At 41.9% G+C, this 13804-nt stretch overlaps 2 protein-coding genes across 3 annotated transcripts in view; one reads left to right on the forward strand and one right to left on the reverse strand.

Annotated features, from left to right (window-relative positions):
* Positions 1–126, forward strand: part of dytn (dystrotelin) — a 16003-nt gene extending 15877 nt beyond the window's left edge. Inside the window, exon 15 of the mRNA XM_076296819.1 lies at positions 1–126. This exon is cut by the window's left edge and continues 184 nt beyond it. The gene's annotated coding sequence lies outside the window, so the exon portion shown is untranslated.
* Positions 127–1194: 1068 nt separating this feature from the next.
* On the reverse strand, positions 1195–4388 carry LOC143136231 (caspase-8-like). Of its 2 annotated transcripts, XM_076296826.1 has the most exons (6): positions 3968–4388; positions 3522–3593; positions 3020–3045; positions 2752–2857; positions 2126–2633; positions 1195–1587 (listed from the first exon to the last, which is right to left on the reverse strand). In XM_076296826.1, the coding sequence occupies exons 1-6, from the start codon at positions 4242–4244 to the stop codon at positions 1455–1457; spliced, it is 1122 nt and encodes a 373-aa protein (XP_076152941.1). In that variant the 5' UTR covers positions 4245–4388; the 3' UTR covers positions 1195–1454. The 2 variants fall into 2 exon arrangements, with proteins under 2 accessions (XP_076152941.1, XP_076152942.1); XM_076296827.1 differs by lacking the exon at positions 3522–3593.
* Positions 4389–13804: the final 9416 nt, after the last annotated feature.

Genomic DNA, 13804 nt, shown 5'->3' on the forward strand with positions numbered 1-13804 from the left:
TTTTATACTAAGTACAGGTATAAAATCAATAAAATGTTAGAAAACAAAACAAAAAAAAAGCTAAAAAAACTGCCTAGAGAGTCTTTTAGAAACACATCCCTACATGTCTTTAGATGAAAGAAATTGTACGTTGTGGAAATAAAAGTGATTTTCAACTGAAATTTTCCTGTGATCATGGTAATGGTGTGTAGTGTTTTACAGGTCATTGTTGTAAGCATTTATGGTGGTACTTACTTATATCAAAATAGTTTTAAAATTCCCTTGAAAATATAAATGTACAACTTGATGATTAATATGAACTTATCACCCGGAGAGAAGAAATACTCTTTTCTGATTGGCTGGCGGGGTGGCTTTTAATTCTGAATAACGGGACACCTATGAAGTAGATCTGGTAAAAAATGTAAAAATGCCTCGGCGGCCGTTATCCCTTACATAACCTCAGGGGGCACGCTGTGGCGCAACTGGCTACAGCGCCTGTACCACATACGGGCCCAAGTACCCACAGTCAAGGGTTAGAGTCCAAACCGGGTAATTTCCTGCCATCTCTCTCTTTCCCTCTCGCTTTTGCTCGCTTCCTGTCAGTGTCTTCACTGTCCTGTCGTAATAAATATAGTTTATAAAAAAAAGAAACCTCAACAATGCATTACTATTGGTTCAAATAAGATATTAATATCTTCTGGCAGTTGCAGCACAGTCAAGATAATGCATCTTAGTAAACTCAACACAGTCACTGTGCATGCACGGTGTGATGTCACCGGAGCACCAGTGCCAGACTGCAAAATGAGACCCATCTCGAATGTGGTGTCAACTTTGCCTCGTGACTAACGTAACATTGTGCCTATGCATTGCAATCATATGCTGCATTCATGGAGTCTGGGAATATTGGGAACTTTCCCAGTGTTCATGTGCATTGCAGTCGGAAGGTGCAAAAAAACATGGAAGGCACAAGGTTACAACATACACTAATTAATCTTCAATAAAAGACTATTTGCTCAAAATCATGGCGTACGATGCTTGTGAAAGAAGGTATGTAGCTTTCAAGTGACATAAACGGTTTTCTTGGGGTGCCAATAATTGTGGCACATATTTCCTTTGTGAGGGACTTTTTCCCACAGATTTTCTTCACAACTATCACATTTGACAATACAAGGGTTAAATATAACAAATAAGGGCCAGTTATTGTGGTACAAATACTTTTATCTGAAGAAGTGATCATAGTAAAGGTATGTAGTCAGCATACAACAATGTTCTACAGGTCACTGCTAAAGATGAGCACTTATGGTAGTAATCATGTTTACTTAAAGTATACAAAATAGTTTTAAAATTGACTTGAAAATATAAATGTACAATGTTTTAAAAATTTAATAATTACTAACATGTAGATTTTGCATGATTAAAAAGATAACAAATATATCCATTTGTGTAGCAATGCATGTGGAATCTCATCTCATATCTCATTCAGGCACATGGAAGATGAGCTTCTTCCTTAGGGTGAACCTTGGCTCAGGGATTTGCTTAGCACGCATTGTCCCCATAGCACCAACATCACTGTTGACTTTAGTAAGGATTGACAAGATATCTTCACCCCTAGAAAAATAACAGAATACCGGTAAGAGGAATATTGAAGGTTATTAAGGTGCTGATACCTGATGTGTACATACTGTAACCTCAACCATTATTCTATTGGTTCAAATAAGCTAGTAAGCTAGTCAGGGTAATGGGCTCATGGGGGTACTGCTTATTTCATTGAACCCTCCTAAACTTGAAGGTCACTTTAACCCTCTTTCTTTGTAAAACTTTGTTGTCATACTTTGGTCGAAATACCAAAAGGAAGAAGGACTGTAACACCGTTTTCAACCCTGTTCAGAGCGCCCTGTTTGTGTGCCTATTCTTTTACAAATACCAGTATATGGCTTTGCTTCACCATTTTGGGAGCCAGTCTTGAGCTGGGGATAAAAGCAAACTTTCATACTTTCATTCCCCAGTCCAGGAGTTTCTGAGTCATACTGTATATAAACATTATTACATAATTTAAACATCCAAGGGTTGCCTTTAAAATAGGTGTATTGCTTGAACAGAAATTGCATAAATGGAGTAGATTCTTATGTTCATTTTAAATACTCACTGTGGGCATAACTTAGTCAGATGGTCACAGAGAGACTGGATGAACCAGGAGCCACGTTCAGGATTTCTGAGGGCAAAACAGCCTTCGAAGGTGGACATGGAGATGAGGAAATCCGCAAATTCAGGGATGCTGATGATGCTATCCAGGCTAAAGTCAGATTCAAATTCCACCTCTTTTTCACCCAAAGAATCTGCCTGGATATTCACCTTCTTCTGCATCTCAGAACCTCGACATGCCTGGATGAAAAACACTTTGGGCTTCCCTGCCAAAGCTGGGCATCTGATCCCACTGAATGGAGAGAGTATATCACGGATGGGCAGGACAGCATTGTCACATCCTTGCACACCTGTCGCGTTGCCGTGGCTAAGCACACAACAGATGAAGCAGCAGTCAGCATCAGTCACCTTCTTGCTGAGTTCTTCAAGTTTGTTTTTCATGTCTTGCACTCCCCTGTCCCGCAGGACCTTAACCTCAAACCCCAGCCATTTAAATGTGTCTTCAAGAGCATCTAAATGACAAAGAACAAAAAGACAGTTTTGAAACAGAAATAACAAATGACAAATGCTCAAGTCAACCATCCTTCCACCCAGGGTTTTGGCATTGACACAATCCCAAAATTGACTTACCTGCATCCTGATCAGATCCTGAGCGTTTTTTACCATCAGTAAAGTTGACGTTGTTGAAGATCACACATGTTCCACGGGGTTTACTGTTCATGTTGTATACTTCGATCTGGCATAAAAAAAACAAAGCTTGCATCTCATTCACAACATTAGATGAAGGCATGCTTGTCTTCCAAACTACACATAACTACATAGACTTCAGAGATTAGGATCAGCAATTCTTTCACATTTTGAAATGTATGGACGCATTGGAAATTATGGAATAACTTACGGAACTGCTGAGTTGATCTACAATACCTAGAAAACAAAAGTAAAAAAGGTAAGGACATAAACTGTGGTCTATACACCCACATTTTCCTCGCTGTTGTCTATAACCACTGCATTAGGTTTAGCAAAACAATCTGACAAAAATATATTTAGAACACAGCTTAATACATCCAATACAGCTGCAGGTATTATGATAAATCTGAAGAGTGATAAAAAAGACTGAGACATTTACAAAGACATGAATAACAAGAACAGCTACCTGCAGAGAAAATAAATCGTAAAACCACTGGTACACTTAAATGTGTAATTTAAAACGTGCTGATTCTGGCATAAATCAATCATTTAAAACTAAATCAACTTAAATTGATGTTGTTATGAAGGACATGAACATTAAGTTAAGGAAACAATCTAGATATTCCTGTCAGAAAATGAATCAAATAATAATAATAATATTAATACATCATAAATGGACTATTCCATAGCTTAGTACTCCCCCTTTCACATACCTTTACTCTGCAGTTTTCCACATGCTGGACTATCAGTATTTTTTCCCTCAGATGCCCTTTGTGCTTGATGTGCTACAAAGATGGTAAAATTAATGAGCATTTGTGCTACTTTTCTTATAGGCTGATCGTTCTAAGAAGCCTAGGCTGTGTTTACTTTGTAAGGCAGTTAAAACGGCAGTATAACAGTGAGAAAATGAAAGCCAGGCCTATGCCCACTCATTCCATCCCAACTGCCCACACTTTACATTGGGCGACGTCTTTAAATGTCAATATTGAAGAAGACCAATTATGTTCAAACGGTAACTGTAGGATATGACATGCCAATACCTTATAGAGATAACTAATCTAGACAAAAGATAAAACACATTTCTTTGATTAACAGAATTTCGCAGGCATCGACCTGATATCAGTCAGCGCGATCAATACCCAACTTATGCATAGCCTACTTTTAGAGTACTCTGCTCGCAGTTTGGTAGCTGTGTCGTTACTCCCGATGAACCGCATAATATCTTCTGTTTTGTTGACTGCGTCGTCTTCAAAAGCTTTCAGCAACACATCCGCGAGATCACTTTCATCTTCGGCATCCTCGACTTTACGCTTGGTGATACCTGGTGCCTTGCCTAACTTGCCTTCATCCACCAATTTATTTCGGAAGCGTTTTAAATCTTTCTTATCCAAATTTTCAAGATGTTCCACTAAAGTATCTTTTATTGTCTTCTCCATGCCAAATCCCGAGCGTTCTTTTCTTGCTCGAAACCTTCTGTACAGTAGGCCTAGGCTGTATTGTGTGAGACTACGTCACATCCTTATCATTGCAATACCCTATCTTGGTTGCAACATAAGTTTACGTTCAAGTGTCAATAGACGTTGGGCCATTACTGTAGGCTACATGTGTGTAGGAGTGGTTGCCATAAGGGGGGTTTTACTATGGGTTGATAGTGGCGTTGTGCTCATACAATTAGGGCGGGCACATACCCGCCCGCCAAAAATCGCAACTAATCAGGCCGTGACAGTTGCATTCAGCTGTTTGAGAGCTGGTCCTGGTTCTGAACTGCTATTGGCTGATCTATGTTCACTAGGTAATAGCGAGATGGTGACTTTGGCAAAGCAGGCACGGAGGCACACAGCGCGATGCAGACAGAAGTGGACAGGTGATAACAGTGCTTGTTTCAGTTGGCGCTTTTAATCAATGAATCCCAACCACAGCGCACAGCATTATAGGCTTCAGCATAACATAACAAAACCACTAGGTGTCGCTCGGCGCTCAATACTCAACATCCATAACATCTTCCTTCCTTTAGATTAATGTTCTGTTAATAAACACTTCGAACTCTTCACTTTTCAATACCCATTGCAGGCTGTAATAACATTACTGTAATAACATAACTCTATATCAACAGTTATTAGAGTATCACATTCGAACATGCCTGGCATTTGACTGTCTTTCCACAACTTTTTTTTTTTACAATGAAGGAACAGACCAAAAGTCTATAGTAAGGTTTCTTCATGTGTGTGCTGCCACTGTATATGTGTGTGTATGTGTATGTGTGTGTGTGTATATGTGTGTGTGTGTGTATGTCGGCATTAGTAAGGGCAGCGGTCCGCCTACACCCAAGTTGAACCCATGTTCTCATGTCTCGTACGTGTTAGTGCTCTAGATGAGCCTAAGTTCTACCAAAGTCACCAGTTCAGTCTTTGAGGTGGCCATGAGAGGCGGCCACTACATGTGGAGACTGCATGGCCCGGTGTGCCACTGTGCTTCCCTGGTGTCGGGCACAGTCCAGGCAGCGGTGTACTTGGGCTCCGAGGAGCCAGACTGCTTGGGGGGTGTACGTCTTCGGTCCCTTCTGGTTCGCCCTGGCCTGACCCATGCCCGGTCTCGGCTGAGGCTGATTTCCCAGTCATATGCCCTTGCTCAGGACTGTTCTGCTCCGGCCTACCGATTGGCTGTGCTTCAGCTGAGCGCTCTGCCACCCGAAGATCCACACCGTTGTGTCTAAAGTGTGCCGTTGGCATCCACCACAAATGAGCGAGGAACGACTTTCTGGATGCATTGGCTCAGTGGCCATCTTCCTGTGCGATCACCTGGTAGCGGTTTCATTCTAATCCGATCTCCCACGATCAGCTCTGGGAGGTCCCTAGGTCGATATCGCCATCCGCCATTTCCACCGCAACTTCTCAGTCACTCCAACCACTACAGTACATGTGGCTGCAGCAGACTGTCTGCAACTGGCAGCAAGGTTTTGAGCCTTCGTGACATTAAGCGTTGAGCGGGGGTGCTGCCCAACCCCTCTGTGGGCGTGTTGCGCCAGTGGAGGATGGCCATCCATGCATCTGTGCCTTCTGCTTTTGCCTGCTTGCAGAGTGAATTCACTATTTTCACAGCCGACTCGGCCTTGCCGTTTGATTTTGGATGACGGGGGGAGGATGTGACATGGGTAAATCCCCAGCTAGATAGATAGATCGATAGATAGATACTTTATTGATCCCCAGGGGAAATTCAAGAAGTTGCAAACTTCCTGAATTGTTCACAGGCGAACTGTGGGCCATTATCAGTGATCATTTTGTCAGGCTGACCATAACGCGCAAAATGGGCTCTGCAGCGCGTGATGATAGGTCTGGCAGCTGGTCGATTTCCCAGTAATCCGAGTAGTGGTCTACAAGGATGAGAAATTCTTTGCCTGCATAGGAGTAGATGTCCATGCTCACCGTTTGCCATGGACGTGAAGGTACAGTGCAACCGGAACGTTTTCAGACCCTTTCAAGTTATCCACATTTTGTTATTTTTCAGACTGATCTTAAAATGGATTCAATTCCTTTTTTCCTCATCAGTCTACACACAATACTCAAACACTCAGGTGTTTGGAGTGTTTCATAAATTTATAAAAAATAAAAGACTGAAATATCCCATTTACATAAGTATTCAGACCCTTTGCTATGACGCTTGCAATTGGGCTCTGGTGCATCCTACTTCTATCAATGGTCATTAAGATGCTTCTACAACTTGATTGGAGTCCAACTGCCTAAATGAATTCACTGGACATTATTAGGAGAGGCACACATCTCTTCATATAATGTCTCACAGTTGATGGTGTATGTCAGAGTGAAAACCAAGCCACAAGGTCAAGAGAATTGTCTGTAGACCTGCGAGACAGGTTTTGTGAAGACACAGATCTAGAGAAGGATACCAGAACATTTCTGCAGCATTGAAAGTGCCCAAGAGCATGGTAGCCTCGATCATTCTCAAATGGAAAAGTCTGGAACAACCAACAGTCTTCCTAGATCCAGCTGCTCAGCCAAACCGAGTAATCTGGGATGAAGGGCAGACAGGTAACCAACGGCCCAATGGTCACTATGAATGAGATCCAGAGTTCCTTTGAGAGGATGAGAAAAGCTTCAAGAAGGACAAACATCAGTGCAGCTCAGTGCCTGGTTTCTTCCACACACACCATTTGGAATTGTGGCCAAACAGTTCAGTCTTGTTGAAACTTCTTCTCATGGTCTGAGAGTCGTTGAGGTGCGTTTTGGGAAACTCCTGGCAAAAAACGGCTTCTATCTGTCCACTCTACCATAAAGGACTGATTGATGGAGTGATGCACTGATGTTTGTCCTTCTTTATGCTTCTCTCATTCTCTCAAAGGAAGTCTGAATCTCATTCATAGTGAAATTTTGGTGAGGTCGGGGTCGGTCGAGCTCCGCCGAGTTCGCCATTAGGAGGTTCCACTTCGACAGGCATTCCAGACAGGCCACTTTGACATTCCAGACAGGCCACTTCGACAGTTTATAGTATAGGCCTATTTGTGTACATTCTCCCTACAGTATATCTCAAACTAATCATGAAGAATATTGTGGGTTTTTCACTATTGTCATCAAAATTATCCTACATAACAATGTCTGGCCAAAAATCTAGCACATGCTATTTCCTTTTACAAATGTGTTTTTATTTATCACAGCAGTGTGGAACTGGCTGCAATAGTGTCTGATCATTGAGGACTGTGTTAGTTAAATGCAAACTAATAGCATTTTCACAAATGTGTGTCATTTTGCAAACAATCTAGGAATTATGCAAATTGAGTGTGGTGTTTGGATAATTGTGATTAATTTTTTTCAAAAAAAGAACCCGGTTTTCAAAATTGTGTGTAAACAATTGAAAAAAACGGTAATAGACGAGGTCGAGGGGCAAAGAACTCCCTGACGCGCAGCGGAGGAGAGTTGCCTCTGCCTGAGTCCATTAATTCTGTAACTGGACACACTTCGAAGGCCGTCATCCCGCTTATCACCCAGTTGCCACTGTAAAGCCATGCCTTTATAGCACACAAAGGAAACACGCGGTTCCGTTTAAAAAGAAGCCCACTAGTTCAGCTTGTTTTACAACTTTCGCTGGCCCTATAACAGCAATAGCATTAACAGTTAGCTTGTTTACAGTTGATTCCATTGTTGCGAAACCTGCCTCCAGGCTCAACCGTCATCCTACTATGGTTGTTATACTATTCATAAGCATTGATATGGAACGGCGATTAAACTTTTTTTTACCAGATCTACTTCATAGGTGTCCCGTTATTCAGAATTAAAAGCCACCCCGCCAGCCAATCAGAAAAGAGTATTTCTACTCTCTGGGTGATAAGATTGGGTTAACGTAGGCCCTTACTTCGTTACCACTAGGCCTACGTCTACATTTACTTTTCTTAAATGTCCTAGTAGTTGTTCGTAGATAAATGTCAGGAGTCAAGAGTGGAGACACAATACATATCTTCATCTGGACATGCCTTCCCAAGTGTTTCCCCTATATGTGTGTCTATCTATTTAGCCAACCGCAGAAAATAACAGAATATCCAAACGTTTTCAGTAGGCTAGCCTACCATTGTTGCAGAAATCACGTATAAGAAGGTATCCCTTTGATTTCTGTTTATTTTCGCATATTCCAACATAAGGAAGCAGCATGAGACTCCCGTCATAATCGTCATGAGGACATTCCTCCCAAATGGCCCTCTCGTATTTGAACTGACGTCATGAGGGCGTGTTTTAGCTCGTGCAGCTCGTGGAAGGCAACTGCAAGATCTGTCTGCAGGCTAAGACTCCCGCGATATTTTAAGGTCATGTGACATGGTGTCACGGTGGTAAGTCCCTCCCCGGCTGACAGAAGTCGGACAGAATTTCTAACCAGCAAGCATTGCGTCCATCCCAGTATGCATTGTGTTCAACCCAGCATGCATCACATCAAGTCAGATCTGCACAGATCTGCCTCAAGTCGAACACGCCTAAAGGTTTTTCCGAAGCCCATGAACGCTAGGTAAGTTATAGTTGAAATCGTGTAATCTACTGCACACTGACCAATCAATTGTCTTAAAAACAAAGTTCTGTCACGTGTAGGATTCTGTCATATATTTTACAGGTGGAGCTCCGCCTCTACTAACATTTTGGATCTCGAATGCGCTTTAATAGTGCTGTGCGTGCAAATATCCCACTCTGGACGTGCATACCATACAACAACTGATGACAATTGATTTATTTGATGTTATAGGTTAGACACAAAAAATTACCGCAGTGTAGATTAAGCTATCGCTCATGAATGCGGAAGTAATTGTTTTTAAATAGAGGCGGTCTTGTGCGTCTCCACGTTTCACGATTGGCCAACGTCATCCCAACACCGAGAACGTGCACAGATTTGAGCTGAAAGCCTAGTTTGACAAATATATCACATAACTGCTATTGTAGTATCACTTAACGTATAACCCTGAGTCAAGGCTTTGTCAAGCCTCGATATGTCTACATAGCCTAGATATGTCTAACGTGCTTCGTAGTATACCCCACAGAGGGGTATTTCACAAAGGCAGAATTAAGACATCCAAGATAAGTGATAAAGCGAGGTTTGACATAGCGTTGTCTGGTCATCCTAGCTCAACTCGTTTCACTAATGCCAGTCCTGGGGCCTATTGCACAAAACTAGGATAAGGGATTAAGCCGGGATATCTTGGTTATCCTGGCTCAATTTATCCGTGATCCAGTTGCACAAAAGCGGGATAGGGGCAGCAGGATATGTTATGGTATAAGTTACCATGGCGATTTATTCTTTGGAGCTAGCCTGCTCCAGACCAGAGGGGTATTTCACAAAGGCAGAATTAACACATCCAAGATAACTGATAAAGCGAGGTTTGACATAGCGTTGTCTGGTCATCCTAGCTCAACTCGTTTCACTAATGCCAATCTAGGATGAGAAGGAGCGACTATGTCAAGCCAGGTGTAAGTAATTCAGGATGTGTGCGCGTTCTCGTTTCTGCTCCAAAGTGCCCACGGTTGGAATAAAAAAGACGCGGAAAATAGCGTCATTCACACAAAGTGAACCACCGCTTTTGATATAGACTAACAATGAAGTAAAGTTGTCCTTTTTGGAATGGGGAATCATGGCTACTTCTGTAAAACAGCAGGAGTAGGCGTGGTAGACCAACTGAATGCAAATTTACGTATACACCCTTGTCTCGGCACGCAACGTCATTAAGAAAGCGCTTGCCACTGAAAGATGCACATAGTATGATATACCTAATATTATAGTTGAAAATACCTTCGAGAACTTGCCCCCTCCACTTCCAATCAACTACAGTAGGCTATTCATCAAACGTCTATCATAATAAGCAAACAATAAGTACCTAGGCCTATGTTAATAATTCTAAGGTTATCACAATTAAAATAATAACTATATGGTAGTAGGCAGACAATCTGTTTTGTTTTGCGAGCAAATACATATAGCAAATAGTTTATAAATGGAATAAAGCTCCTTAAAAATGAGCACGGAGGTCTGATGTGAATGACAGCTAGCTGAACCAATAAGACAACATAATTACCATTAGAATTAACTTAGCTTGGCCGTTAGCCTGGTCGGGACCAGGCTAGGTGCAGAGAATAAATCCCCATGGTAACTTATGTGCCATCTCTTTTGTGAAACCAAGTCAAGGCTAAATTCATCTAACCTGGCCCTAGCCAGATGAATGTCGTTCCGCTAGCTCCGCCTAGCTTCACTCACATCCATCTGGAACCTGTTCCATTGAGAGTGATTTCTCCAACCAACTTTATGGTTTAGCCAATCAGGACGCAGGGCGGGAGTTTCATAGATGTGACATAGCGTAGAAGCGACTGTGAGACTGTTATCAGCGTCACGGGTTGGCTTCGATGAGAGTGGTTGAAGTAGCACGTCAATAGATGACGGACAAGTGGCTTATTCAATCATATGCAAGCATTTTTTGATTAGGTCCAGCCTTCTGAAGCAACACTTCAATGGATCGGTTCCAGATGGATGAGTGGAGCTAGCGGAACGACATTCATCTGGCTAGGGCCAGGTTAAAATTCATCCAGGATAACCTAAAAATCCCACCTTAATCCCTTATCTAGGTTTTGTGAAATACCCCTCAGGCTAAGTTCCAGGATCTATTTAATCTCATCCCTTATCTCAGTCAGCAGTCACCACAAACGGAAACCAATAATTATTCCACTGCCCACTACACATTGTTATCACATATACCTAGACCCATTGTCATTATTTAAACGTTTGTGATCATTAAAGGCCGTGTTGCAGGGTTCATTTTCCAACGAATTTGCACAATTTGCTTGTTGATAATAAACATTTAAACTGTTATCCATTGTATTTGATGTTGTTGGGTATCACAAAACGGAATATAATACGAAAAAGCAGGTACTATTTCACAGCATTTGAAGTGATTCTCCTTTCCCCCACAATGCATTGCATTACGTCACCTTGGGGAGACTACAGACCAAAGCCCACCTTGAGACCCTTGAGAGTAACGAGAGAGGAGTAAAGAGAGACGAGTAAGGGATTGTTCAGCAGTAGATAGCGCAGATTATAGATAAATAGATAGCCTAGATATGTATATAGACAGATAGATAGCTAGATAGATCATGTCATTATGCTGGTCACAGGGGAGCTCCTCGACCAGTGGCCAAAATGCACTCGCTTCCCTACTGCAGCTCTCCACCACAGTTTCCATCGGGATGGCACAGCCCACACAAGCACCTGCAAAACTGCGACTTGCCCATATTATATCCCTCTTTGGTAAGCCGTACCCTGACGATGTCAATGGCAATCAATCACGAGCAGTAGTTATCGAAAATATTCATGCTGAAGACACGACCAGCCTAATCGGCGGCGGCTAGAAGCTAAGTAACTGGGGTGGCTCACAGGTGGGACTAACAAGTTAGCCCAGCTAGCTATCATGATGCTTCATATTCTGATCTTCTGACTAAGTTTGCCCGGTAGCCTACTTCTGAACTAACGACATGATCACTATCACTAGATATAAAGAATATGGTGACTTTCATTCGGTGCTGTTCACTGACAGTAACAAAAAAAAGTGTCGTAATGTTATAAGCATAATACATTGAACTGAATAGGTGCATTATGTAGCCTCATAACGAGGCCTCTCAAATTCAGAAAATTGCATTAAACTAAAATCGGAAGACATTGTTATCTTTGTTAGACCATAGGGTCGTTGTCATATAAATGCTGTAACGAAATTCGAAGTGTAAATATACAAACTTTATGTTGAAAGTGTAACCGCGACCGTTTCCCATAGGAATGAATGTAAAACATATACCCTCCAAAACGAGACCTCCCGAAATTCAGAAAAAATACTAAATTGATATCAGGCACCGTTATTACCATTGGTAGATCATAGGGTAGCTGTGATATAAATGATGTGACGAAATTCGAAGTGTAATATACAAACTTTATGTTGAAAGTGTAACCGCGATGTCCATTGAAATGCATTGAAATGAATGAAGCGCAGATCAAGTAGTCCCCAAAGTGACGTCATCACCGAATTGCGTACAAAAAACCCGCTAATGCTAAAAACAACAAAAACTGGCATTTAACACCATTTGGAGACATTTTTTAAATGATATACATATATTGACTGCTTTATGTACCCATTAATCAACAGTGGTGTTTAACCTGCAACACAGGCTTTAAATAACTTTTACATACTCGCCATTCCCGACCTGTCATGCGACAATGTGACGTCACGGGAGTGCTTAACCATTTCGCGCGTGGTGGTCGCGGCACTAGTTGCAATATTCTCCTAAACAGAGGTGTTGCTGTTTGTTGCTGTTGTGAAAAGGCTATCGCTACCTACTTCACACCGTAGTAGAAGAAGCAATGAAGCCGCTCTAGTTGCCATGGTAAATCAGTAAATCTGTGATCGGTGGCGGGGTCTATTTGAGGGAGGCGTGAGCGCGCACTTATCCGGGATAGGTTTCACCTGGCTTGATGGATCCGTGTCTGCTCATCCTGGCTTGCTCGTTGTGCAACCAATTAAGCCTGTACGATCGTGTTTTGGATTCATTGAGCGCAGAGGGGTATTTCACAAAGGCAGAATTAAGACATCCAAGATAAGTGATAAAGCGAGGTTTGACATAGCGTTGTCTGGTCATCCTAGCTCAACTCGTTTCACTAATGCCAATCCAGGATGAGTAGGAGCGACTATGTCAAGCCAGGTGTATGTAATTCAGGATGTGTGCGCGTTCTTGTTTCTGCTCCAAAGTGCCCACGGTTGGAATAAAAAAGACGCGGAAAATAGCGTCATTCACACAAAGTGAACGACCGCTTTTGATATAGACTAACAATGAAGTAAAGTTATCCTTTTTGGAATGGGGAATCATGGCTATTTCTGTAAAACAGCAGAAGTAGGCGTGGTGGACCAACTGAATGCAAATTTACGTATGCACCCACGTGTGAGTGCTTCCTTGTCTCTGCACGCAACATCATTAAGAAAGCGCTTGCCACTGCAAAGAATGCACATAGTATGATTTACCTTAATATTATAGTTGAAAATACCTTCGAAAACTTGCCCCTCTACCTCCAATCAACTACAGTAGGCTCATTCATTCATCAAACGTCTATCAATAAAATAAGCAAACAATGAGTAGGCTACCTAGGCCTATGTTAATAATTATAAGGCTATCACAATTAAAATAATAACCATATGGTAGTAGGCAGACAATCTGTTTTGTTTTGAGAACAAATACATTTATCAAATAGTTTATAAATGTAATAAAGCTCCTTAAAAATTAGCACGGAGGTCTAATGTGAATGACAGCTAGCTGAACCAATAAGACAACATAATTACCATTAGAATTAACTTAGCTTGGCTGTTAGCCTGGTTGGGTCCAGGCTAGGTGCAGAGAATAAATCCCCACTAACCATTTAGTGCCTAACCATTTCGCGCATGGTGGTCGCGGAACTAGTTGCAATATTCTCCTAAACAGAGGTGTTGCTG

The sequence above is a fragment of the Alosa pseudoharengus genome, unplaced genomic scaffold (assembly GCF_046254945.1).
Source record: "Alosa pseudoharengus isolate Yale_2024_CS ecotype anadromous, Long Island Sound unplaced genomic scaffold, YU_APseudo_1.1 YU_APseudo_1.1_scf_20, whole genome shotgun sequence".
NCBI classification, from domain to species: Eukaryota; Metazoa; Chordata; class Actinopteri; order Clupeiformes; family Clupeidae; genus Alosa; species Alosa pseudoharengus.

Bases quoted from the DNA above. Each gene is read 5' to 3' on its own strand.
- LOC143136231 (XM_076296826.1), bottom strand. From the start codon at position 4,244: ATGGAGAAGACAATAAAAGATACTTTAGTGGAACATCTTGAAAATTTG. The intron at 3,594-3,967 runs GTAGGCTATGCA...CCATCTTTGTAG, and splicing joins GCGAGCAGAGTACTCTAAAA to CACATCAAGCACAAAGGGCA. The intron at 3,046-3,521 runs GTATGTGAAAGG...TTTGTTTTCTAG, and splicing joins TGGAAAACTGCAGAGTAAAG to GTATTGTAGATCAACTCAGC.